Source organism: Ictidomys tridecemlineatus, chromosome 4 (genome assembly GCF_052094955.1).
Source record: "Ictidomys tridecemlineatus isolate mIctTri1 chromosome 4, mIctTri1.hap1, whole genome shotgun sequence".
NCBI classification, from domain to species: domain Eukaryota; kingdom Metazoa; phylum Chordata; class Mammalia; order Rodentia; family Sciuridae; genus Ictidomys; species Ictidomys tridecemlineatus.
In genome coordinates this window covers 197,143,251-197,169,995 of record NC_135480.1, presented here as the reverse complement: position 1 = coordinate 197,169,995, position 26,745 = coordinate 197,143,251, and the positions used below count along the sequence as shown (strand labels likewise).

The 26,745-nt window shown below is 38.1% G+C and overlaps 1 protein-coding gene across 11 annotated transcripts in view; it reads right to left on the bottom strand.

Annotated features, from left to right (window-relative positions):
- Positions 1-2,656: 2,656 nt before the first annotated feature.
- Cntrl (centriolin) overlaps positions 2,657-26,745 on the bottom strand; it is an 88,506-nt gene continuing 64,417 nt past the window's right edge. For 8 of the 11 annotated variants that reach the window (XM_021723491.3, XM_005320910.5, XM_078048110.1 and 5 more), the window contains 20 exons: positions 25,553-25,761; positions 23,534-23,726; positions 20,994-21,124; positions 20,725-20,865; positions 20,494-20,620; positions 18,915-19,079; positions 18,029-18,188; positions 16,859-16,974; positions 16,560-16,777; positions 13,986-14,143; positions 12,739-12,812; positions 11,583-11,771; positions 10,941-11,166; positions 9,133-9,338; positions 8,046-8,186; positions 6,581-6,847; positions 6,342-6,404; positions 4,722-4,928; positions 3,523-3,606; positions 2,657-3,094 (listed from right to left, as the gene is read on the bottom strand). In XM_021723491.3, coding sequence (XP_021579166.1) covers positions 3,541-3,606; positions 4,722-4,928; positions 6,342-6,404; positions 6,581-6,847; positions 8,046-8,186; positions 9,133-9,338; positions 10,941-11,166; positions 11,583-11,771; positions 12,739-12,812; positions 13,986-14,143; positions 16,560-16,777; positions 16,859-16,974; positions 18,029-18,188; positions 18,915-19,079; positions 20,494-20,620; positions 20,725-20,865; positions 20,994-21,124; positions 23,534-23,726; positions 25,553-25,761 — 3,057 coding nt within the window. In that variant the 3' untranslated portion in view covers positions 2,657-3,094; positions 3,523-3,540. Of the gene's footprint in view, positions 3,095-3,522; positions 3,607-4,721; positions 4,929-6,341; positions 6,405-6,580; positions 6,848-8,045; positions 8,187-9,132; positions 9,339-10,940; positions 11,167-11,582; positions 11,772-12,738; positions 12,813-13,985; positions 14,144-16,559; positions 16,778-16,858; positions 16,975-18,028; positions 18,189-18,914; positions 19,080-20,493; positions 20,621-20,724; positions 20,866-20,993; positions 21,125-23,533; positions 23,727-25,552; positions 25,762-25,800; positions 26,135-26,745 lie in introns of those variants that run through there. The other 3 variants (XM_021723492.3, XR_013438277.1, XM_040286236.2) reach the window with 3 other exon arrangements.

Below are 26,745 nucleotides of genomic sequence, written 5' to 3'. Positions count from 1 at the left end.
AAAATGCGCTCAGCTCAACTGCTGTGTTTTAAATACACATTTTAAGTCCCTATTTACAGACACTAACGTAAAGTTACATCTTTCTGGGCTATAAACCTGTCATAGTTCCAGAGTATTGTATAGTCAATGTTAAATAAAAGCCAAAACTGGAATGTGCAGAAAAATAGGATTTGGTTTATTTGTGGACTCATTTTTATTTTTGTCTCTGTTAAACTTTTTTAAGGAGATTCCTGGAGTGGATTAGGATATTCTGTTAGGCTTACAGTGGTCCATTTTGCTTACACTGTTGCATCACAAGGGATTTGCCCAGGGACCATGACCTGCTGGTGTGTGTAAATATTTACAAAAACAAAACAAACCACCTACTGGGATATAAGGTAGCAATCACAAACTAAAGCCTCCTTGTTTAGGTGCAATACCCTGATTCCCAAAGTTAGTTACAGTGGGTCTTAATTGTTTTTGTGACAGAAGGATTTATTCAGACTGCTGTACTCTTCATTTGATGTAACAAAATGCTATTAATCTAAATATTTGTAAATAAAGTACCTGTATCTAGATTAAATTAAAATTGGTTGCATTATTTTCTGAACTATAATAGGATTTATTTTCTTCAGGTCAGTGGTTTTTTAATGTTTAAGTGTTCAGTTTTTATTGCATAACTGTGCTTATTCATTGTATGAAGAGGTCTACATATAAAACCACATCAATAAGTAATTGAGCTAGTTTTGTCCTAATATTTACATAACCCTTGGATTATTTTCATTGACCTTCAGTTTGAGGTCAGCATATTTGGTGGTTGGTAATGTTCTCCCTTGACTGTACGTGGGGCCAAATTTTATTATCTGCATGTGTAAATCCCTATAATAAACTTGGGTGCTCAAAAGTGAGGAGCAGATTGTCCTGTTGTAACATGAGTGTGCCAGACACTGGGTAGGCAATACACTTTGGAGAGAATGCAACTCTTTTAATTTTTAACCCCAAAGCGCTTCCTGCTTGTGCAGTCACCTGTTTGTTTGGATTACTCATTGCCCTGCACCCTTGAGGAAGCCCTTGAGTTAGTTATTGGTGCTCAGTACTATTTATACATTAGACATTCCAGTACAATGTTCAAGTTATTTTTCATGGATAATAAAATGTTTGATGCAGTAATGTTGATTTTATTTTTGGTGGAGGTGGGATCGTTGGAGTCATATACAAAATACTAGTGGTAGTAAACAATTTTTTGGGAAAGATGTATATTGAAACCACTTATTTGACTTCATACATTCATTACTTCACTTCTCTAATTCCATAAGGCCATAGTTTTTAGACTTTTTTCCCCCCATATATCCATTGTTTTAGATGTAACCTTTATAAAAATAAAATTGTCTGGTCCACTCACCTTAAACAGAAGACCAAATATCTTCCATTTCTGTCTATTTTGGAATATGGAGAGGGTTCATGTGGCACTTTAAATTTAATTTAATCTACATTTGCAGCATATAAAACCACATCAATAAGTAATTGAGCTAGTTTTGACCCACATTCAACACAGGCCTGAAAACTGCCCTTGAAGAATGCCAAAATTGTGAATGGGCTAGGCCTTTAAACCATTTTGCTAAGAGTTGCAAAAGTAAAATGAAGGAAAATGTAAATACAAAATACAAACCAAGGGGCTGGGGTTGTGGCTCAGTGGTAGAGCCCTTGTCTGGCATCTACGAGGCACTGGATTTGATCCCCAGCACCACATAAAAATAAATAAAATAAAGGTATTGTCCATCTACAGCTAAAAAATTAAAAACAAAAAACCTCGACAAAATACAAACCAAGTTTTGTTTTAGAAACATGCCTTCTAGAACATACTAAATCAGTAATTGTATGTGACTTCCATTATCTTTACTGAAATTACATTTGTGTATCTTAATGATCCAGTTCTAACCATACTATAGGAATCTAAAACTTTGGTGGCAAGGGATTATTACACTGTGCTGTTCTGCATAGTAACATGATATAATGCCAGTTCTGGCTCAAAAGTTATTTGGTGGGCTAGAAAACAGTTCTTGGGAATATTTAAAAACCTCTATTACATATTTACCCTTTGGGAATAATTCTGATGCCACACAACTGGGATGGTATTTTTATTTTTCCTGTAGTACTGGGGTTTGAATCCAGGGGGTGCTCTACCGCTGAGCTACATTCCTGGCTCCTTTTTTTTTTTTTTTTTAAATTTTGAGACAGGGTCTCCCCAAGTTGCTGAGGCTGGTCTCTAATTTGGGATCCCTTTGCCTCCCAAATAGGTGGTATTATAGGCATGTGCCTACCTGTTGTTCTTGGTTTTAGAGAAATGTATAGGTCATGGAATTGAGCTGTTAATTATAATTCCAAAGTTTAATAAAAGTCTGACTACAATATGAATTTATGTGACTGGGTTAGTGTTTATAAAGAATAAAGTTTTCCTAACTTCCCCCCAAAGAATATTATTGGCCAAGGAAAAATGTCTGAAACATAATGATTTTATATTATTTTTGAATCAAGAAACATTCATTGGGAAATAGAACCTACTTCCAGGTAAAGGATAGTAAAACCAACTGGAAGATGGTCATTTTCTTGGAAATAAGGCAAAATTTGATGACTTTCAGATGTCACAGATCTATGAAATTTAGATGACAGACCCAAGTTGAGTGTATCTTTTATTTTTATATGAAAAATAGATTTTAAGTTAATCCAAAAATAACTTGAAACTATATAAAAGAAGAGGGGCTTTTAAGTTAAGTACATTCTTTGCAACTAGATTTACCAGTGTATAGATTCAAATAATGCCATTAAGGTCGGCATTGTCTTTATAAAAACACACCACAAGATTAAAAACAAAGGTTTCAGCCACCTAGGAAACTGGTTTAAATTGTTTACAACTATTCCCATATATACAAGTGGTTTACAAAAACATTGGCATTAATGGTACAAAAACACAGTAGAGTGCACTTTCAGCATCTTGATTCACTGGAACTTGATAAAACCACACAACAATGCAATTTGGAAGTTAGTGAGGTAGTGGAGAAAGTGTCCTCAGATTTACACAAGACAGCACTCCTCGTCCTGGTGGGCCATCCTTTTCCTACATTGTAAGACAAAAGATGGAAAGGATGAATTAAACTCTTTTAACAGTGAAAACTGTCTTAATAGGCGATGGCACAATGGCTGACAGGAAAAAAAATTGCAAATTTGAGTACCTCTGGACTGTTTCTTTTCATCCACGGCCTCATGCAAGCTAGGCAAGTGCATTACCACTCATACATTTTCAGCCCCAAAAGTTTAAGGTGAACCACTTTAAGATTATGAGAAAAAATTAAAGTGTTTTTTTTTTTTTAAGACCTCTGGAATTGAAGATTTTCCAATTAAAAGTGCTTGGTTTTAAAAGATCTCATGTGCTAGAGATGTGGCTCAGTGGTAGAGGAGTGCTTGCCTACCATTGAAGGCCCCAGGTTCAGTCCCCAGTACGTAAGGAGGCGGGGTGGGAAAGAAATAGAACTTTTTAACATGTACCCTATGAGCAGGAAGCTGTTAATGGCATCCGTGTTGGTAACTGACTGGCAGTTCTGATGGACCTTGTAGAACCTGGAAGGAGCCCTGAAAAGAAATGTATAAAACATCAGGCCCAAAGGCCAACCCCCCACTTCAAGCTAGTTCAAACCTTTATCCCACAGAAGGCTGGATTTCAGCCCCAGATTTTTAAACAATTCCAACAGCTTTGTCCTACTCATGCTCCAACATCTCTCATTTTCTGGCATTCAGAGCATCGGAGTTCTGGATGCAATCTTGAGCTGATAATTAAACCTGGCCCCTAAACCTCCACGTGCTCTTCTCACAACTGAGCTGCTACAGAGCCCACCTATGTTTCCATGCCCAGTGCTTCACACTCTTCCTTAACTGCCCTGAGGCCATGATGGTTCTGGCCTTTTCTGCACTAGGGTCCCACTGCAGAGTTAAGGAAATCATATTCAAATCTTGGTTCTGCTACTAATTAGCTTTGTGACCTAGGTAAGTCACTTGCTCCTCTTTGGCCTATTAAAGAAGTTAACCTTGAATGTTCCTTGTGGTTCGACCATTACAATAAATAGCTCAGATCAGACCTTAATCCTGGTTTTGTCTTCTGCTACATCCTTAATCAGGTCATTTTTTTTTTTTTTTGTATAAAAAGACATCCCAGAGTGTAAGGATAAAATGGGCTGTTATCTGTAAAGTGTTAACATAGGTGTGTAAGTCTCACACAGAAAACCTTTATGAAATTCAGTCTGTTACAGTTCAAAATTTTTACTGCAAAATAATATTAGGCACTATTATTAATAATCATCTTTCCCCAGGACACGGGAAACAGACAAACTAAACTCAGACTCAAACTGGCCTCATAGGTCTAAGATCTTTACATTGACCAAGTAGAAAATAAGGAAATCTGGAAATGGAGGACAGGAAGAATAGAATTAATTGCATTGCTGTCAGGTCATGCACTCTTCAGTGCTAATCTACTTGCTAAGCAATCAGTTTATTTTTTTGGATTTCTATGAGCTAGGCAATTCCAGTTCTCCCACAGGCCACAAAATATTGAATCTGCTAAGACAAATTTTCCAGATCAGAAGGTGGCATTTAGATCCTGAGTCCGCTGACACTGAGTCCTCCGCAGATCGTGTGCCTCAAAGTTTCAAGTATTTCCCAAGTAACATTAAACTCTAAGGGCTTCCTCTTACCTGACTTTGCCCAGGGTGAGAGTCATCTGCAAGCGAAGACTCCAGGTGAGACAAACTGGGTGACAATGTTGAATCTACAGAGGTGCTGGTGACCAATTCTCCTAACGCATCCACTTGCCTCCTAAGACTATGTAAAGTGCCCTCCGTCTGCCGCTTTCCTTTGATTAATACTTCTGCTTGCTTGGACATACAGCGTCGAAGCTGGGCCTGAAAAGAGTTAGACAAAACAGGGTTTTATGCAGAAGTCACAGCTTCTCACGCTCCACATCTGACAGGCCAGCCTGACCCTCGTGGAGCAGGAGTGACTGCTGGAAATGCTGAGTCCTTAAAAACAACTGAAGGAGCTGCCAGGGAAGGATGGATACCCCTGTGGGCACAACTTTTACCATCTATGTTGTCATTAACTGGATCTTTGACCCAGCCCATTCTTTCCATTGTAGCAATGCTTAGGATTTCCGCCTCTTCTGCCTTCCTGCTAAATTGCTACCTCCTCTCTTTGTTTGCCAAGAATCAGATGATTAGTTGATACTTGGAATCTTCAGTGTCTCCTCACTAGGTATTTAATTCACAGTGCCTCTTGACCTTTCCTTATGCTTTAATCTTGAAGTGATTCAGTCTGAAGCAGCACCCTCCACGCACACTTTCTGCAGTGATGGAATGCTCTATCTCTGGTTGTATCTATCTAGAGCAGCCACTAGACACACATGGCTACTAAGCAATTGAAATGTAGCAACTGAAGAATTGAATTTTTAACTTGATTTAATTATATAACTGACTAAAATTAAAGCAGCCATGTGTGGTGGGAGAAAGTCACTGGAAGTCACAGGGCTCCTCTCAATGCTGCAGTACTGTTCCCTCGCAGGCCATGCTGTGTAGGGCAGCCATTCCCTAAAGGTGAGTCCTGTCTTTTCATTCAACCTCCCTCTCATTTCAACTCCACCCATACACTTAACCCCCAAATCTTTAGGTTAACATTGGACACTAAATTCTAGACTCCACTAATAGACTTTAACTGCATGTCTCGCAGGGCCTCCAAAGCAACATATTCTGAGTCAAACAATTCCTTATCTGACACTCAACCCTACTTTTCCAGTGTTCTCAATGTTTCCCCAAATCACTGGTTTATGGTGTTCTTACAGTTCATCACTATGTCTCCATTTCCTCTTCCAAATACTTAGTTTCTGTCAGTTCTAGATGAAGTAAAGCAGCGTTATGTAGTTAAAGAACACTAGACTTAACACCAGAATTCATGTTTTGTGGGGTGTTAGAGATCAAACCCAGAATTTTGGTTATTGCTAGGCAAGTAAGTGTTTCATCTCTAGCTACACCCCAGCCCTAGAATCTTGAACACTGACTGTCATTCACTGTTGTGTGACGTCTACTTCTCTGAACTTCAACCATGTCATCTATAAACTTCTCAGTGCTGCAAAATTGTGGATGTGAGAGCAGCTTGTGAATGAGAAATTTCCCCCATTTTCCCCAGAGTGCCAAGCATCTCAAACCATTTTGTTTTGTTTTGTGATGCTGGGGGTGAGCCCAGGGCCTTGTGTATCCTAGGCAAGTGCTCTACCACTGAGCCACGCCTCCAGACTGGTTCTTATTTTCTTTAAAAAGGGTAACCTTGAGTCGATCTTCACGGTGCCGCAGTCTCTCTCGGAGTGCCTCCCCGCGCCAGTGCTCATCCTTTTGCAAAAGGAAAAGGGAGACATCCATGAGTCACCCAGTATCATGGGTGGGAGACAACCAGCCTTTCCTACCCCCACACCTCCAAACCTGTTTTTAGCTTAACTGGAGGATGGAGGAGGTGGAAACAAACTATCCTTCTATGAAGCTGAGGGAATAGCAGGATACACTCTTACCGTTATGTGAACTTGGGAAAAATTTGGCTTTTCTTCAAATGGTCTCTCATTCACAGTGAATGGAAAGTTCTCTTTTAAGCTTTCCAACTCTCCTTCTAGGTTTCCATTTCTTTCCAAAATAGCTGTTATATCTTCTGGTAGTTCTGGAAGAAACTGGTTGAGATTCTTCAAGCTGGTTCTTATTTCGTCTTTAACCTCAGACTTAAGTGTCCTCATTGCATCACTGATTTCTATTTGTCTTCTCTCCAGATCTTTTTGGTTTGCCATCTAAACAGAGTTAAATATACTGAGTAAGGTTTGGGACTTACTTAGAGGTCAGCTATTGAATGCGTCTAGTATTTATAAAGTTCTGTAGATATCAACTGCAGACAATCCCTGTCTTATGATGGTTCAACTTAAAGTTGTGTGTGTTTGAGATGGGTCTCCTGTGTTGTCCAGGCTGACAACTCCAAGCATGAACTGGTTTTGTGCTTTCCACCTGTTACATGTTATCAAAGTTTTCCCCTGGATCATTTTTTCTTATCTGGGAATTATGTTACTAGACTTGTTTCTGGCATAAAAACTAATGTTTTAACATATTTCTTTGGGCCATGATAAAGTTTTATGTTAAAGAATTACTATTTTTTTCCCTTTCAATAACTAACATAAAAAAAAAAACTAATACTAAAATTCTCCAAGCTTTTTAAGTACTGAGGGTTGAACCCATGGATGCACTACCACTGAACTACATTCCCAGCCCTTTTTATTTTTTACTTTGAGACATCTCAGTTGTTCAGGCTGGCCTCAAACTTGTAAGCCTCCAGCCTTAGCCTCCTAAGTAGCTCAGATTACAAGATTATAGGTGTGCATCCAGCTTTAAGAGATTTTGTGTGTGTGTGTGTGTGTGTGTGTGTGTGTGTGTGTGTGTGTGGCAGGGGGACCAGGGACTGAACTTGGGGGCACTCGACTACTGAGCCACATCCCTAGCCCTATTTTGCATTTTATTTAGAGACAGGGTGCCACTGAGTTGCATAGTGCCTCGCTTTTGCTGAGGCTGGCTTTGAACTTGTGATCTTCCTGCCTCAGCTTCTGGGATTACAGATGTGCTGAGAATCTTTTTTTTTTTTTAGTTGTAGTTGGACAAAATAGCTTTATTTATTTATTTTTCTGTGGTGCTGAGGATTGAGCACAGTGCCTCACACCCAGCAAACACTCTACCCCTGAGCCACAACCCAACCCCTTTAAGAGAATTTTAAAAGCACATTTTTAACAAATACTTTTTTCCCTTGGGGAGTTACATTTCAAAATTTTAAGTCAAATCTGTTTTTACAGAACCTTCTTATAACCAGTCTTTCATGATTTCCATAAAGAAATAATCCTCTTAAAAGATACCAAATCTGTTACAACCTGTTGGAGTCCTGAGGGCAAGGAGTGTTCACTGACCCTTCCTGCCCAGGCTGGCCAGCAGAAGGTCCTGGTCACACACCTGTTTCTTGAGCTCCAGGTATTCCTGCTGCATCTGAGTGAGCTCCTTCATCAGGCGCCGTGCCCTCTCGTGGTTGTCCTGGGCTACCAGCTCCATGGTCGCCATCTCCTTCTGCATGCAACTCTTCTCCTGTTTTTGCTCCTAGAACAGGAGGAAAATGACTCTGTGGTCCAAACATGGCGGTGTTGCTGCTATTGACTCATATACTCACTAGCTCTATAACTTCATCTCCTCCTGGCCTCAGCTTCTCAGGCTGTAAAATGGGGATAAGTCTATTTACTTCTTTGGGGTAGGCAGAGTATAGCTGGGAGTACACATATGTCAATCTATTACACCAAAGTCTGAACCCCAGATCTGCTGCATCTTTGATAAGGTACTTTCTCTGAGTCTCCATTGTCTATAAAATGGGAACAACAGTACCAATCATCAGTGTTATTGGAAGGATTAAATTTTAAACATCTATATTCTGTGTTTACAGTTACCTTGTCTATTGATAGTTGTAAGAATATCACCCTCTGGAAACACAAACCTTTTAGAAGTTCCTTTCATATAATAGGGCTCCCTCAATCCAACCAGAGGATTATTTGTGAAACCACTGAGCTCACCTGCCCCCACCTATCACAAATGGCTCTGAACTATTTGATTATCACCACCTGAATTTATTTCAGGGATAAAAGCATAGTAGATTGAGCTTCCTGGTTTAGGATAATAATTAATGTTAATGCTGACTGAAAAGGCCAGGATGAGAATAATTTGTAAGCAATGACTACAGCTGGGTACAAATGTCTTCCAAGCCCTCTCCAATGCCCTCATCCCCACAGTGGGCCACAGCAGAAGCTGTCTTGACTTTGTGCTGATACTAGTTCATGGGATGCTCTCCAGCCAGCAGCCAAAGCTACTTGGGCAGCAGTGGAGTCTCACGCAAAACTTACCACGAGCTTCAAGAGTCAATCTCCATGAACACAGAAATACCCGTAGCTGGGTAAGGGGTGGTTGGTGGGCTATTAACGTTCTCTGCACTGGTGCTGCAGGCTGAGGGCTTAACTGCATCATAACCTCATACAATGCCAGGGCAGCAGCTACTCACAAGGAGGTTTTTCTCCAGCTGGCTCCGCTGGACCTGGAGTGCATCCTTCAGGCTGGCCACCTGCTTCTCAGCTTTCTTTCTCTCTGTTAAAAACTGGTTCCGCAGGAGACTGAAGTCTGCCCTCATAGCATCTGTCTCTTTCTGTAGAGCCCGTAGCTCACTCGACTTTTCCATTAATTGCTGGTCCCGTTCTGAAAGCTGCAGCTCTGAAATAAGCATTTTACAAAGTTCAGCAGGAGGCCCTGAGGCAGCTGCAGGCAGAACTTTTCTTCCTCACAAGGTGACAGGCTGTCCACTTGGAGCTACCCTCCATTACCACATCTCACCAGTTTGCCCTGACCACTCCAAAGACCAGGAAAGATCCAGGCAGGTAAGGTACATCCTGAAGTAACTGGTTCTTGGAGGCCTGATCCCAAAGTGACAAAAACTATCCTTCCTTTGAGTCTCCGAGACAAATAAGTCCCATACTGAGGTGCAGGAAACATGCAACAGACTGCTGATTTTTTTTTTTTTTTAATAAAACTTGATTTGGGGTGGGATTGTGGCTCAGTGATAGAGTGCTTGCCTAGCATGTGTGAGGCCCTGGGTTCGATCCTCAGCACCACATAAAAAATAAAAAGAATAAACAAATAAAATAAAGTTATTTAAAAAAAACAACAACTTGATTTGGTACTGGGGATTGAACCTATGGGTGTTTTACCCTTGAGCTACATCCCAGTCTCCCTCCACCCTTTTTTTTGAGACAGGGTCTAAGTTACTGAGGTTGACCTCAAACTTTCTATCCTCCTTCCTCAGCCTCCAAGTAGCTTGGAGAATAGGAGTGCTTGACTGTGCCTGGCTTGTGGACTTTGATTTGATTAAAGGGAAGCACACCAGTACTTCTTCCTACACAGGAGGTGGTGCAGTAGAAAAGGCACAGGATTTGGAGCTGGTTCTTACAGTGGCCTGAGCCCCGTGTTACAGATGAGGAGCACACTGTGAGGAACACACTGCCTTGTATTCTGCTGGAATCACATATGTAAATATTGGGGACAGAGTAAGCACTCAATAAAAATGCTTACAAATAAGAAAAATATTTTTTTTAAATGTTACTCTTATCACCCTATTTAGAGTAGCACCCTACTCAGACTTCACTTTTAAACACCTCTGCTACAGTGAGAATTCAGCATATTTGTTTAGTCTCATTTTCACTATGAAATGACTGGGTCTGGGTGTATTATGAGTTGCTAGGGGAAAATGAGTGACAATCCTTTCAGGCACCAGAACCATAACATTTTCTGAGCACTATTAAACCCTGTGGCCTAAGAAAGATAAAAATTATTTATTGATGACCATGTGTCCTGGATTTTCAAACCAACTTCATTTACATAAGGTTCAAGCAGGAGTAAACTGACTCAAAGGCAAATACCTGTATTCTTTACCATTTACTATGTCAACTGAGGACAGAAGAATTGTTAATATTGTTCGACTGGCTGAGCAAAACGGATCATTATTCCTAAAGCTCAAAGTATACTTGAGAGTGTCTTCCACACTTCTTTGCCTCAATATTCCACTTTCTCGTGGTAACAAAGGAGGCAGTCTTAGGATCAAACTTCTCCAGAAAGGTACATGTTCCCTTTGCGTCTCTGCTCCTGTCTCTGCATCTCTCACAGGGCTGCCATTCTCCTGCTTTGCTTCTCCTGCCCCTTCCTGGGCCCTGGCTGGGGCCTGGGTCCTTCACACAATTTACAAGACAACCAGCAGAGCTATCCTTCCACCTTCCCTGCCCTTGCCCCATCCCTGCCCCTGATTCATTTCAGGGTACACACTGGTCTGGGAGAGCGTCTTCTCCAGGGTCTCCCCCCACCGCTCCTCTTCTTGCAGAGTCCTCACGCGCTCTTCTGCCACCGACATCTGCATGAGCACCTGGTTCAGTTTGCTTTTCTGGTCCATTAATTCTTTTTCCAGCTGGTGCCGCTGCTCCTTCAGTGTTACTTTACTGGCTTCTAATTTACTTTCTTCATTCTCTCTCTCTTTATGAAGTCTCTGAAACATCTCAATGGAGAAAAATCTTAGTCATAATAAATACTCATAATAAAAAGTAGCTCATAATAGTGTCCCAGATGAACATGAGACAGATTCCAGTACTCTGGCCCACAGGCCAGAAAAATTCTTTGCAAAAGTGATGATGCAAGGGCTGGAAAGTCACCTGGGTAGCGTGAGGAGATTAAGCAGCAAAGAGCATGTGGCATTAAGATTCTTTACAGGATCAATGTCCTATGACTTTAAGGGACCATCATGTATATTTATCTCAACAGAGTCACAGAGCTGGTGTAAAAGTCACACCTAGTTGCACGTTAGAGAGACACAAAGGCCACGGGGAGGGGCTACCCAGCAGCTTTCTGCCACAGGAGAAAGCTCATACAAGTAATAGAAGGCTCCTTTCATGTATAATCGTGAATGTGTAGTACCATTTCTTGCTGGTCTAGCTTCAGCTTGTTTTCTTCGATCTCACTCTGAAGTGCTTGGAGTTGTTGTTGTTTAGCTTCTGCTTCTTTTTGACAGTTCTCGAACCTCTCTACCCACTCATTGATGTCCTTCTGCAGCCGGGTCTGCTCACCAAGCAGTGAATCCTGACGGCTGGTGGTATGAATCAGGTCCTGCAGGTAGAAGAACAAACTGAAAGAACTCACAAAGCTACCGGGAGTGGCCAGTGCCAATCCACCATCTACCAAATTTGATGAAATGAGAAGCATAATTTCCATAGCCTTTATCTCAACAAACTTACAAAAGGATTCAGGAATCAAACTAATTGCTGGATTTCCTCTTTTTTAGTGCCTAAGAAATAAGGAGTCAAAAAACCACCAAAATACTCAGCTCCTCTCAGCTTATCTGCCTTGTCACTGAGGTGGGTAGGAGGAAAACAAAAAACAAGCTACCTCACAGTATTGTTCAGAAAATTAAATGCCTCTTAAAGGAACCCAAATTAAGCATTTTAAAGCATATTTCTCACAATAAGATTCACAGGAACCTTTGTAGGATTTTTTAAAAGTAGACTATTTTAAGTTTTATACTTCTCAGAAGCACAATCTTAAAGGTATAAGGAAAAGAATTTAGATGTTAAATCTAACTTCTAATTTATGTAGAAGAAAATGAGACCCAGAATTTGCTTGAAGTTCTTTGAAAATCCAGTTTTAGCACTATTCTCACAGGACAACACTGAGTTACCTTAAGGAAGATGATGAGAATTTACAGGCTCAAGAATCTCCCCTATCCAACATCCTGCTCTGTTGTTCAATAAGTAATCAGTTCTAAGCTTTATCTGGAAGTCTTGCCTGTTCCCTTTGGCCCTGGAGGAGCTGCAGAGTAACTGCATGACTCTGGTCTAGCCACCACTATACGTATTTGTTTTGAGTAAAACTTCATTTGAATCAAGAGTTCTAGGGCCCAAATAAATTAGAAAACCACAGCTCTGTACCAAAATATTATTTGAGGGTTGCATTATATAAATGGCCCTATGATCTGTTGGTATGAACGGAAACCAGCTTACTTGACTTTTTTGTTATATTACCCAATTGTCTGCGTGCCTTTGGGATACTAACAGAAGATTCTACTTGTTAGCCTTACCTGTTTTGCTAGGTTCAAATGGTTTTGGACATTAGCTAGTTCCTCCTGTAGTGACTTCACTGCTTCTCGTTTTTCTACAGAAACAAGATTTTAATAAAATAATATACATGTATGTATACATGACAGATTTTCATCAGCCACCTTCCCAAAAAAAGTACAGCAAAAGTGAATTCAAACATATTTCTGTAGAATGAATGACAATGTCACACTCACTTATTAAAAGCCAAAAGACAGGGATATATACACAACCCGTATCTTGGCTAGGAGCCTAGGTTTTCAAAGACTTTCATATTCAAAAATCTTACATTAAAAACTTTACAGAAAATAGCTGCACCAGTGGCGTATGCTTGTAATTCCAGCAACTTGGGAGTGGAGGCAGGAGGATAACAAGTTTGAGACCAGACTGGGTTAACTTAGACCCTATCTCAAAAAATAAAAAATAAAAAGGGCTAAGCACATAGCTCAATGGTAGAGATTCTGAAGTACTGAAAAAAATTCACAGATAATATTTAATGTTGAGATGTATGATGTAAAAATATGTACCTTCTACATTGCTGGTAGAAATGTAAAGTTAGTACTTTTCAGGAAGACAATTTAGGAACTAAATTTATATCTATATTGTCTTTGTCAATTACTAGTTATGTGACTGAACAAATTATAAGAACACTAAGCTTAGGTTTCCTCATCTGTAAATGGGTAAACAATAGTTTCTATCTCCTAAAAATGTTATGAGGATTAAATGAGAAAATGTATCAGGTCTAGGGCATAATAAATTCTCAACAAGTTATTATTAGCTAGAATGACATAGCAATTTCTCCTAAAAAATTATAAAGATTTGGTAATAAAAGACATGTTTTCATTTGCATTAAAGTACACACATACACTCCTAGGGAAAACCTGGAAGAATATTTACCAAACTGTCAATAGGAGTTACTTTTAAAAATTTTTATAAATAATGTTTTTTCATCTTTTTTGTTATGTTTTAAAATTGTTCTCTAAGGAACATGAATTCGAGTTTTTAGAAAAATAGATCAGCTGAGATATAATTCACATATCATGCATGTCCTATTTAAAGTATACAATTCAAATGCTTTTAGTATATTCAGAGTTGGGCAACCATTACCACAATCTAATTTTAGAAAGAAACTCCTTGCCCATTTGCATGAAGACTTCTGTAATAAGAAAAATCACACAAAGAATTTAACAAACAGGGAAAATCACATCTCTCCTGCTCTACTGCCTCCTACCGTGGAGCTGTGGCTGCACTGCTGAAATGTCCTTAAGTAGTGACAGCTTGTCTTTGTTTAGCTGGTCCACCTCCTGCTGTAGTTTTATGACATTCAATTCCAAGTTTTCTAAGTTTGATTGCTCCATTTTGCTATTTTCTTCTGTAGTTGCTAAAACCCTACCACACAAAATAAATCAGATGGTTCAATATGAAATAGTTAAGCACACGTAAGATATGACTAAGGAATAGTGTTACCTTTTCACAATGTACAGTTATGGAAGGTCTGAATGAATATAAATCTTAAAATTCAAGATTGTTGAACTCATTTTTTTAAATGAAATCTTATCAGGTTTCTAAATAGGAGATTCCCCCCAACTTCGAAAGTTACTGACTAAATTCAGGTTTTATAAAAATCATGGATAAAAAATGGATAATATTCAGAATTCCAAATATCTGAGGATCAAAATTGTACTGCTAACTTGTGATAGGTGAAAAAGCAGGAAACACAATGGTACGTGTCATACGATTTTTCCATGTCATAGACATGCCTGAGAGGTATTCTACATATCAAGGGAGGCCAAAAGTGTAAACTTGCTTTTGTCTGGATTCTTTCACTCAGTACAATTACTCTGACATTCATCCATGTTGGGTATCAACCCTTTATTCCTACAGTATTCCACGGTAGACATACTACAATTCGTTTACTCATCTGCCAGTTTATAGACATGCAGGCAATTACAAATAAAGATGCTATGAACACTTGTCATACTATGTGTAGAAATATGCTTTCATTCTCTTGAGTAAACACCTGGGAGTGTAGCATGCATAAGGCCCTAGGTTCAATCCCCAGTACTGCAAGAAGAAACCCAAAACAAAACCTAGGGGCAGAATGACTGAATCTCTGGGTAGGTGTACTTCTGATTTTTAAGTAACTGCCAAACTGTTTTCCAAAATACTCGTAGCATTTTACATTCCCATCAGTTGTACATGAAAGTACTTCAATAACATATGGTATGGTCATGTTGATAAATGTGTAGTGAATATTACCTTATGGTTTTAATTTGTATTTCCTTAGTGAGCAATGTTGCTGAGCATCGTATCACGTTTATTTGCCATCATATATATTCTGAAGTGAAATGTCTGTTCAAATCTTGTATCCACTTAAAAAAACTGTCGTTATAGCTGGGCGTGGCAGTGCACACCTGTAATCTCAGCAACTCAGGAAGCTGAGGCAGGAGGCTTGCAGATTTGAGGCCAGCCTCAGCATCTTAGCAAGATCCTCCATAACTTACTGAGACCCTGCCTATCTCAAAATACAAAATAAAAAGGGCTGAGGATGTAGCTAAGTGCTAAAGTGCCCTGGTAATTCCCAGTATCAAAACAAAACAAACAACAACAACAAAAAAAAACTGAGTTATTTTCTTACTATTGAGTTTTGAGAGTTCTTTAGGTATATATAGTCTGGATATAAGTTACAAGTTCTTTATTGGATACATGGTTACAAAGATTCACTCCTGGCCCAGTCTGCGTCATGCCTTTTTACTAGTTTAACAGTGTCTTCTGAAGAACCGATGAAATTTTGATGAAATTCAATTTTTTCAATTTACTTTTTTATGGATCATGTTTTTAGTTGCCAAACTTAAGAACATTTTGCTTAACCAAGATCACAAAAAATTTTCTCTTCAGAGGTTTTATATTTAGGTTTTGCATTTCTGTTTATGGTTGGGTTTGAGTTAATTTTTGTATACAATGTGACATACAGGTCAAGGTTTCATTGTTTTAATTTTGGATATCCAATTGGGTTAGCAACATTTTTTAAAGAGATTATCTTTTCTTTACTGAAACAATACTTCCTTATCTTGGTCAAAATCAGTTGTCCATATATGTGAGAATTTATCTCTGACTTTCTATTCTGTTCCAATGATATATTTGTCTACTTTATACCAATACCACAGTGTTGCTTACTACAGTTTTATACTGAAGTCTTGAAATCAGGTAGTGTTAGCCCAAAACTTTTGTGTTTCTTTTTCAAAGTTGTTTTGGTGTTATGCCTAAAAAATTGCAAAAATTCTATTCTAGATCCTTTGCATTTCCATTTGAACTTTAGAATCAATGTGTCAATTTCTACAAAAAAACAAGAATGGCTACTGGGATTTTTTTTTATTGCAGTGTTTTGAATTTATAGAACAATTTGAGGAGAACTAAATCTTAACAATATTGTCTTCCTAGCCAATGAATTAGGTACTTCTCTCCATTTATTTCCAGCATGTGTTATTTCACTTCAAAGACAACAACAGATTATTTTTAAAAGTCTTTTTGAGGAGGGAAGAAAAGCTAGAAGTAAATTCACCAAAAAACACTACTGCAGAATTATGCTACCATGTTTGAATATCTTTTTTCCTTTTCTGTAAGTTCTAATTTTGTTTTTTTAAATTCCTTCTCAGTTATTTTTATTTTATTTATTTGCAAGACTAGGGACTAAACCCAAGGGCTTGTACATGTGAGGCAAGTGCTCTATAGTGAGGCATATGCCGAATCCCTATACTCTTATTTTTAAAAGTGATCCCCAAATATTATTTGTTCTTGCTCTCACCTTTTGGTTTGTGACAACTTCTTTTCCCAGCTGTCACATTTCTCTTGGAGATCTTCTTTTTCTTTGCTCAAACACTCAACACATGACTGTAATGCCTGGATCTCAGCAGTCATTCGATCTACTTCCCGTTTGTTCCTCTCAAGGAGCTGTTTCTGCCACTCTATTTCCTCTTTCTGTTGTTGGGCAGCCTGCTGCAAATTCTCTAACTCCATTTTCTCCTAAATCAGAAAAAAGGGGACTGAACCTCCTAAAAGAGAAAGATTTCAGTTTGCTAAGGGGACAACATCTCTGTTCATTACCTCTAGCACTTCGACCTGAGTCTTCTCTAACTCAGTCACCTTCTGGTCGTGCTGTAGCTTCAAATCTTGTAGTTCATTGTTTTCAAGTTGCAACATGTCCAAAATGTTCTTTAGTTCTAATGGATAGAAACAAAGCATAGCCCATGCTTTTAAGTAAACTTGGAAACGTTTATAAAATGAAACAAAAAATAATGCTACTGACTGGAAGAAATAACAGATGATCAAAAAAATTTTGTTCAGCTGAATAAATGGTGCTAATTACATATTAAACAGAAACAACTTTTTAAAAGTATTGTTAATTATTTGTTAGAAATATTAAAAAAATATTTAATAAAGAACTACTTTGAAAAGCATTTATATCCCCACAATAAATGAACTAAAAACATTTTATACAAATAAAACTTAATCAAAATAGGAAAAACTTTATATAAAGATTGAAATGATTATAGTTTTGCCCTTTGAAATATAGACATTTAAATATTAACTTTTTTCTGATTATAACAATATTTGTTCATGGAGAAAATTTGAAAAAATACAAAAAGTATTAAAAGAAAAAACTGAAAATATATCATTATCCCAACATACAAAGATGATAATCATTACTATAGCATTTTGGAGTATTTCCTTCCAGGAAAACACACACACACACACACACACATTCTAAAATAAACTGAACTATACTCCATATTCCGTTTTTATTTATTTTTCACTATTCTCTTGAGCACTTTTGAATGTCATTAAATATTAAAAATATCATTTTAAATTGGTTGTTTCCAAATTTTTGTCATTATAAACATTACTGTGAAGCATGTAAAAAGATGCCATTTGGTTATGAATAGAAATGGGCTTGCTGGCCCAACAGATGTGACTTTTAATTTTAAGAGTCTTGAACCTTGAAAGAGTATTCCAGTGTACACTTCAAAAGGATCGCAGGCATATACTTGCCCTTCTGTCAGCATATGCTGGTCAACCATGAATATAATTATTTCACTTTTACATAAACCATATTAAATCGAATGCCAGAATATAATATATTCCTTTTATAATCTGCCTTTACTTGCTTATTAGTAATAAGGTTAAGTTTTAATTGAGGCTTATTTGGTCATTTGTATTTTTCTATAACCTATAACACATTTCCAACACCAAACTTTATATGTTCTTTAAACTTACCAGTTTTGTATTTAGTCATTTGCCTTAAAACTACCTGAAGATTTTCTTCCTCTTTTTCAATTTCCTGCTTTATAAGTGCAAGTTGAGTTTTTTTTTCACTAATGTGGACATTCAGTTCTCCTTTCTGAACACTCAGTTCTTCCAGAAGCAATTTTACTTCCTGTGTTTAAAACAAAAAGTTACCCTCCCCTATGAAAATATGAACTGAAATTCCTCTAAAATCAATTATGTTCTTGTCTCATTTCACAGAATTTCTAACTTAGAAACAAGCTCATTTTTGCCTTTGATGTCAAGAACAGCACAATATTTTTCACTAATATATTTCTGAATAATGGAAGAAAGTAACATCTTTACATATATACACAGCACTGACCATAAGCAAGGCAACATGTTGTAGAGGAAAAAAGGCTGATTTCAACCTAGCCCTTGACCTCAAGGGGCTCAGCAGCCCTAGTGCAGAGGTAAGGCTGGAAACCAGCACACTCTTAGAAAGTCAAGGTGCTCGAGGAAACACAAAGAATGTTGCCAAACTCAGGAGAGGAAGAAACCCCTTCCAGAGCAAAAAGTGAGAAGGCAGCAGGTAGCTGGGCCATAAGAATCAGGTGGGATCTGGCTAGTAACAGGGCAGAAAAGCTATTCCTAGAGAAGAAATGAAATGAGAAAGGCAAGAGACAGGAGAACCTTAGCCATATCCAGGCAACAATATGGGTGCACTTCACATCGCAGACATAGCATAGCCTGGACACACAACACACACCAAATGGCATTAGGGAGGAGGCAAGGTTTCAGGAATTTACATCTTCTTCAGAGAAAACCAATGAAACTACCTCAAAATAAATCAATGACATTGTCTAGGACTCTTAAGAAAACCTACTGAATATCATACCCTGATGTGACTGCACTTCTCAGCAACTTCAGTTTCTCCCAGACTCAGGGCTTCTTGGAGATCAGCTTTTGCTTGGACCATGCTTTCTTGGAGTAGCTGCAGCTCCTCCTTTTTATGCCCTAATTGCTTGTCCAAGATAGCCATCTCCTGCTGCTGACTTGTTACCTGAAAAGGGAAGAATGCAAAGTCTGACAAAGGCCACACAACCTTCAGTGCTACCCTGGAGATTAAGTATTTATTTAGGCCAGCTAAAGAATGTGGGGGCAATCAAAAGCTTCAATCCCAGTCCCAAGAACAAGGAGGGTCAAGCTTGGGGGTGTGAACATGGAATACCTAATGAAGACCTTGAGCTCTCATATTTAAAATCACTTGGATCACAAGAACAGAAACATGATAATAGTGATTACCCCTCAGATTATGGTTTTCAAATAACTTTCTTATATATGTATAAAATAAGGTGTGTGTCTGTGTGTACACATCTTAATTCCATTTTGGTAACAACCTTGGCAATGTAAATTAGGCAGAAATTTTTAGAGTTTATTCACTTTTTTAAGTTTAAAAATTACTTACAATTTTAGGAGCAATACATATTTGTTTACAGAAAAAGCAGTCATAAACATGGAAAGGAAGAAAAGAGAAAAATACTTATAGTGTGCCCTTATCAAATGACCACTTTTATGCTTGGTTTAAATGCCCTAGTGTTCATAAACATACTTAACAGAAAAGCATACCATGTATTAAAACTCATATCTTTTACACAATAATGGCCATAGGTGGGCTCTTACGTGACTGGTCCAGTGTTAAAGGTTTAGTCCCCAAAATGTGTCATTGGGAAGTGGGCCAAGTGGGAGACTTTCAGGTCATGGGGATGGGCCCTTGAAGGGAATAAAGGGATCCCACCTCTTCCTCTTCCCTATGTTCACTCCCCAGATGCTGCCAAACACTCCCACGATGATGTGTTGCCATAGGCCCAAAGCAATGGGCCCAAGTGAGCATGGGCTGAAACCTCTAAAACTATGAACCACACAAACCTTTGTATTTATAAGCTAATTATGTTGGGTATTTGTCATAGTGACAGAAAACTGACACAATAATACACTGTACTGAGTTGGGATTTAAACTTATGTTGGACTCTACACTTTTCTGACATACAGCCTCATTTATTTATTTATTTAAAAAATATTTTATTAGTTGTTGTTGGACCTTTATTTATTTTTATGTGGTGCTGAGAATCGAACCTAGTGCCTCACACATGCTAGGCAAGCACTCTACCACTGAGCCACAACCCTAGCCCCTATTCTTTATACTTTATTTCATATTTTCCAATGTTTTCTATAATCAAACATGTATTACTGGGGCTGGGATTGTGGTGTAGTGGTAGAGCACTCACCTAGTATGTGTGAGGCACTGGGTTCAATCCTCAGCACCACATAAAAACAAATAAAAGTATTGTGTCCATCTACAACTAAAAAATATCTCAAAGGTCTTAAAAAATTTGTATTACTTTCATAATCATAGAACAACGTAAGTAGGTTTTAAAGCAGTATGAATTTTCTGTTCCAGGTGTCTACTGCCATACCTGGCTTTTGAGCTTTTCCAGCTCTGCTCTCTTGGCTTCAAGGAGGGTCTCAGATTCTTTGAGGACCTGCAGGTGGTGACGCTCATTGTGTTCTGCTGCCTCAATGTCTTTTTGAAGGTTGTGAAGCCTAGAAAGCACCAGCAGTACTTGAGCAGACTCTATGGATAGAGATCGGGACACAGAGCTTGTCCCCTGCACACACCCCTGCAGCCCAACAGAGGCCTGACTTACTCTTCTGTGAGCTTTTCCTTCTTCTTGTTTAAACACTGGAAGTCTGCATCTTTTGCTACTACAACTTTGTTTACTTCTTTCAAGATTTCTTCTTGCTTAATTTTGTGCTGCTCCAAATCCTCAGTATCAGCTTGGAGCAATCTAAAACACATCATGTTATTTCCCCAGGCCCAAAGACTTAACATGCACCACTTATCACAAACCAATTATTACCTTCTTAGAACCAAACTTCACTCATCACCTCATGTAAGCTTAGGGACTCCACCTACCTCAGCTGCTGATCGGCTTTCACAAGGTTAACAGCAGTTTCCTGTGCTCTCCTTTCTAATTCCTCAGCATCTGATTCGATTTGCAATAAATTTCTCTTGGCCTCAGTGAACTTTTCAACAGCATTTTTTGTCTAGAAAAGAAACCGCCATTAAAAGCAACTCACCTACAATATTGACTTATAGTGACTGGCAGTGTAAACGGGTACAACCGTTGGAAAACAAAACAGAAAGGCATAAAGATGTTCATTTGCTTTGACTCTATACTTCTCAGAAAAGAACTGTGAAGCAAAGAACTACTATGTAAAAATGTATTGAAATGATATAAAACTTGAAATACAAGATTAAGTGACAGTACATTAAACACAATAGAATACTATGTAGCTCTGTGTAGCAATATGCAAGAATGTTAACCATATTATGTTGGCCAAGAGAAACAAATTTAAAATCTCATAAGTACTCTGAAAGCAACTATATAAAACAAAATCTATGTCAACAAAGACAAAAAGCCTCTGCAAAAATAGTCATTTGAAGATGGTGAACTGTAGATGATCTTTTTATTTCAAAACAATATGTAATACTATTAGGTCATTTGATTAATTGCCAATTAAATGCCAGTGAAGTGATTTTACCAAGATTCTATGTACATTGAGACTCCTGCTGTACTGTAGATATTATCAAATCAAGTGAAAACTCATTTTGTGATGATTTAATTATGGTTAAGAATACAAATACTGAATTCCTTTGAAGTAGTTAAAAAATCTTCCTGCTGGGTACAGTGGCACACGCCTATAATCCAAGTGGTTCAGGAGGCAGGAGGCAGGAGGATCCCACGTTCAAAGCCTCAGCAACTTAATGAGATCCTGTCTCAAAATTAAAAAGCACTGGGGATGTGACTGAGTGGTTAAGGGCCCATGGATTCTATCCCTGGTACCCCCAAAAAGAGAAAATCTTCCTAAAAATATCTGGCAAAAAACACTTTTTTTTTAAAATTCAGCTCGATTTTTCTGCCTAAAACAAGCTAATAATAACATCATCAAAAGGTCTAAAAATAAGAGTTTGGTTTGTATTTCGGTCAAGCACTGATTCAACATCAATCAAAAACCTGAATTTCTGCAGTTGTACTGAAGTAATGGTAGTCTGTACATTAAGTTTGTCTATTAAGTATTCCCCGTTGCTGCTAAAATGCCAGCAAGCCCTCTGAGGGCTAAGTATTTACCACCCTCTCTCTATTCCAGAGAGCTGCTCTCTGTCAGTTCATCAACAAAGCACTGGACAAAAATCACTACATACTGCAGAAGGCAACATTTCTAAGTAGCCTTTTGTCCCTCCCATGTCAGGTTTTAACATCTCTGGCACATTCTTTACAAAATGAATTGTAAAGAATTTTTGTGGGGGGCTGAAGGGGAAAGAGCTTCCCAGCCTTGGTTCACTTACCACCTGTTCCTATACAAGTGTCATCACTTTCCTTTCAAATACCAGTGATAATTTTTTTCTGTACTACTAACACCTATTTTCTCTCACAGTGAACTAATATGTGACAAGGACTCTTCTAAAAAGAGATAACTTTTTTCCATTCTTATTAAAACCAACACTCATAGAATATCTTTAATAACTGAAACCATTTTAGTTCCTGGACAACAGATTTCTATTAATTTAAATAGATCCAAGTTGAAATAATAATGTAAAAATAGTAGTTCCTGTGGTGTACCATGTGGGTAAAGGACTTTTTTAATCTTGAAATTTCTCATTTAACTAAAAAAGCTCTTCAGTAGCACAACTTAACTCTGTAACTCTGGGTCAGTTATAAACCTCTTTGGGCTACATCTGTAAACTGAGTTGCCAGGAGGGTTAAATGAAGTGGTATTTATCAATGGACCATGTCTGACAACAGAAGGGGCTCAGTAAAAGGAAGCCACCCTCACCCCACTCCAAATTTCCTCTGTGTTGTTGTCTTTGAAGAATACTATCTTGGCCAAAATTATATTATTATTCCCATTACCATCTTAAAGAAAAAGTAAGACTTGTGAGGTCCCTATGGCTTTATAAAAACTGAAATGGCCTACTTAAGAAACACAGCAGAGGGCTGGGTTTGTGGCTCAGTGGTAGAGCACTTCCATAACATGTGTGAGGCACTGGGTTCTATTCTCAGCACCACATATAAATAAATAAAATAAAGGTCTATCGAAAACTAAAAAGAAAAGAAAAGAAACACAGCAGAGCCCAAACACAAACACATATACACATGATAAAATAGTGGAATATGCTGAGAACTAAATTAACTTCAAAAATCTTAAATATGCTATTTCATTTCATTCATACTGAATAGCCTACGTATTCTTAGCCTAAATTTACTGATGAGAAAGGCAAAACTTGAGGACTTCAATGACTTGCCCAAATTCTGGCAGACTCTAGTCTGGAACCTGGCTATCTGGCTTGGACAACTGTGTTCTTTTCACCTGTTTTCTTTGCAATCCAGGCATACAACAGTAAGCTGCCCTACTCACAATGAGTTCACACCCCCAAACCACAAGAAGACATACCTTCTCTTTTGTGCATGCAAGTTCACTCTCAGCCTCTGCCAGGAGTCGGTCAGCTTCCCTGAGTTCTGAGCGCCGTTTCAGAAGGGTCTTCTCTATGCACTCAATTTCATCTACAATATCTTCATGGTGTTTGAATGATTTTTCAATTTCTAGTTCAGTCATAAGACTCTCAACATTTCCATCAATGAAGTCCCTAAAAAATTACATTCACAAACATTAAAAAATTTTAAATGCAGACAATATGAATAGAACCTATGAAAAAGATGCACAATGATTTTCTAATTTTATATGGGAAGGGACAAGAGAAGCAGCTACATTTGGTTATATTCAAAATTAATGTCCACCTTTTTGTTAAATATGGAATACTACTGGCAATAAATGTATATACACAGAACTTATTATGGAATGGTTTCTCCTTTTAAAAATAACAGCAAATATTTCCATGTTGTTAGTATCTGGCTAAGACAGTGCTGATATATCCATGCTTCTGAATGATTGAAATATTCTGAATAGATTGAAGTATAAAAATTTACTAACAGAATAATCATCCATTCCCTCAAAACTGTCCTCAAAGCCCAGATTTTGTGATTTATTCCATTCTGTTAAACTATGTTAATACTGAAAAGTCAAAAGGTTTGGTACAAGATTAAAAAAACCCAAGCTTAACCTGATAACACTATTTGACAATGGGACTATCCATGACTGCATGACAGAAAAATATGAAAATAAATACAACATATTTTTCTCCTTAAATAAATGTATACAGATGATATTTAACTTTTTTTCATCAATTTTGTGTGACCCAAATTTCCTAATGATCATTTTAATACACTTTTATAACTGGAAAAAGTAGTGGATATCCTACACCCTAACATTCCCCTCAAAAGACCTCAAAATATATACTACTAATAGATACAACCCTCTCCAATCCTTCAACACCCAGTCCCAATCATCCTGGTGTAGCCTTTGCTTTCCCCTTCTAGGCTTTTAGTCAGTCATGTGTCTATTCCTAGATGGCAGTGAGCACAACTCATTTACTCTGAATCCTCCACAGGCCTCCAGCCTATCCTGGGACCTGGGCTAGTCTGCCTTAAATGACAAAAACTTGAGACATGCCACAATTCACGGAATATTACAGAAGTTGGGTTTTATATTACTGGATTGAAGCAACAGATGCTACAACTTTTATTATGCCAGGCACAGGGAAATGCAGCCTCCCCCATCTCTTCCAGAGATGGAGGCCCAGCCACTGTTCTCAAGGAACTCCTGGGTTCCTCACAATATTTTGTGGACAGTGCTATACCCAAGGTTGCTAACCCAGAATTAGGGGGTGCCTAGGAGGAAAAAGTCTTTGTGTAAAACAGATCTCTAACCTTTGTCTGAAAGGCAGAGTGGAATCAGGCAAGGAAAGGGAAGGCATTTCAGCAGAGGATGGCTCACATCAAGGAAGAAGGAGGGAAAAATATGGTGTCTGGAAGGCCACAGAAAAGCCAGGGGTGGAGATCAAACACTGTATGTGGGAGGGAGGGATACAAAGGAGAGGCGGGGCTCAGATGGTAGCAGGTGTTGTCACTATGATGGGACAGAAAGTCAGTGTCCAGTATATAGAGAGAAGACATTGGAATGCCAGTGTGAATCTATTACAGTGGCTGAGGATGAGAAGGATGAAAGGCCAGAGCGGCAGTGGTCAAAGGGCCAGTTTGACAGCTTTTTGTATGTAATCAGCAGGACTTAGAGGCCAACTAGATGCCTGGGGGGAGTAAGGGGAAGGGAAATGGCTGTGCTGTTCTCAAGATTTGTACTGTCCAAAGTATGTGGCTACTAATTAATTAAAATTAAATTTAGTTCTGTTCCTCTAGGTTCCAGCAGTCACATTTCAAGTGCACAATAGCCAACATGTGACTAGTAATTACTGTTTTAGACAGTTCAGAAATAGAACATTTCCAAAATACCATATCCATCTGAATTATGAAAATATAATGAAAAAATTACGAAAATATAATGGCTAATAATAATTACTTTCGTTGTTGATGATTCTGGATGGTTCTATGTAATTCTTCTACTTCACATTCTAATTCTTTCTTCTCTTGCAAAAGACCATCAATGTTATGTTGCAGTTCTTCCATTTCTTTCTCAGACTGCTGCCTGGATGCTCTCTTCCACCGTTCCTCCTGTCGCTTTGATTTTAAATGCTGCATTATGTCCTCTAATCTAGAAACTTCATTCTCCTGAAATACAGGGGAAAAAATGCAGTACTGAAATACCAGAGAATGTATTTTCCCTTTTTCTCCCAGAAGCTGAAATTAACTGTAGTTAAAGTGACATCTATAGGCTGAAAAGTGATGGTAGATTTTGACTTTGTATAAAAAGAAAATTTAAGGTGAGCCCAATTTTTCACATGCCATAGGTGAAACAGATGGACTGATCTAACTTAACTTTTCTATCAGTGTGACTATGGTTGCAAAACATCCACCAAGACTCTTCCAAATGTCTGCTTCTGACATTCAGAATCTAGAAGAGATGGATGGAGGTTTCTCCTTCCTCTGGATACACAGGAAGGGTGTCATCTGAAAAGATTGCCCAGAGGAAGAGATGTTTTGCCTGGATTTAAAAAAAATGAAAAAGGGAAAACCTGAGCTAAAAAAATAATATGTGAAAATGTAAGAAACCATAAAAGTATACTTTGGAAACTACATAAGTAGTTAAGTACTTTCAGAGAATAAAAGAACCGTGTAAGAGCTTCTTAATAAATGCTGAGTAGAAAGAATGGCTACAGATACAATGTACAATGAAAAAAATCACAAGAGAATCTGAGTGACTACCAATGTAACCATGTTAATGCACAAAGGCCCTCTGAAGCCAGTCTGAACCATTAAGATAGTACTGTGACATGGTACCAGGTGTCCTAGTCCTTTACTTTCCCTCCAATCTGCTGAAAAGGGAAGGAAAAAACAAACAAACAAAAAACCAACAGTCTCCCGGTGCTTTGAGTTTGAAATGGAGCTTGGAATGAAGTTTTATTGCTTTAGAACCCAAAAGTTAGAAATTAATTCAGTGTTAGGAAGTTATCTGTTCTTAGATTTCTCACACAGTCAATTATAAGACCTACAAATAAATGTATAGTTATTAAAATACTTTCTAAAAATACTAGTAAAATCATAGGGAAATACTTGTAATATGAAGTGGGAAAACTGTACAAAAATAACTATAAA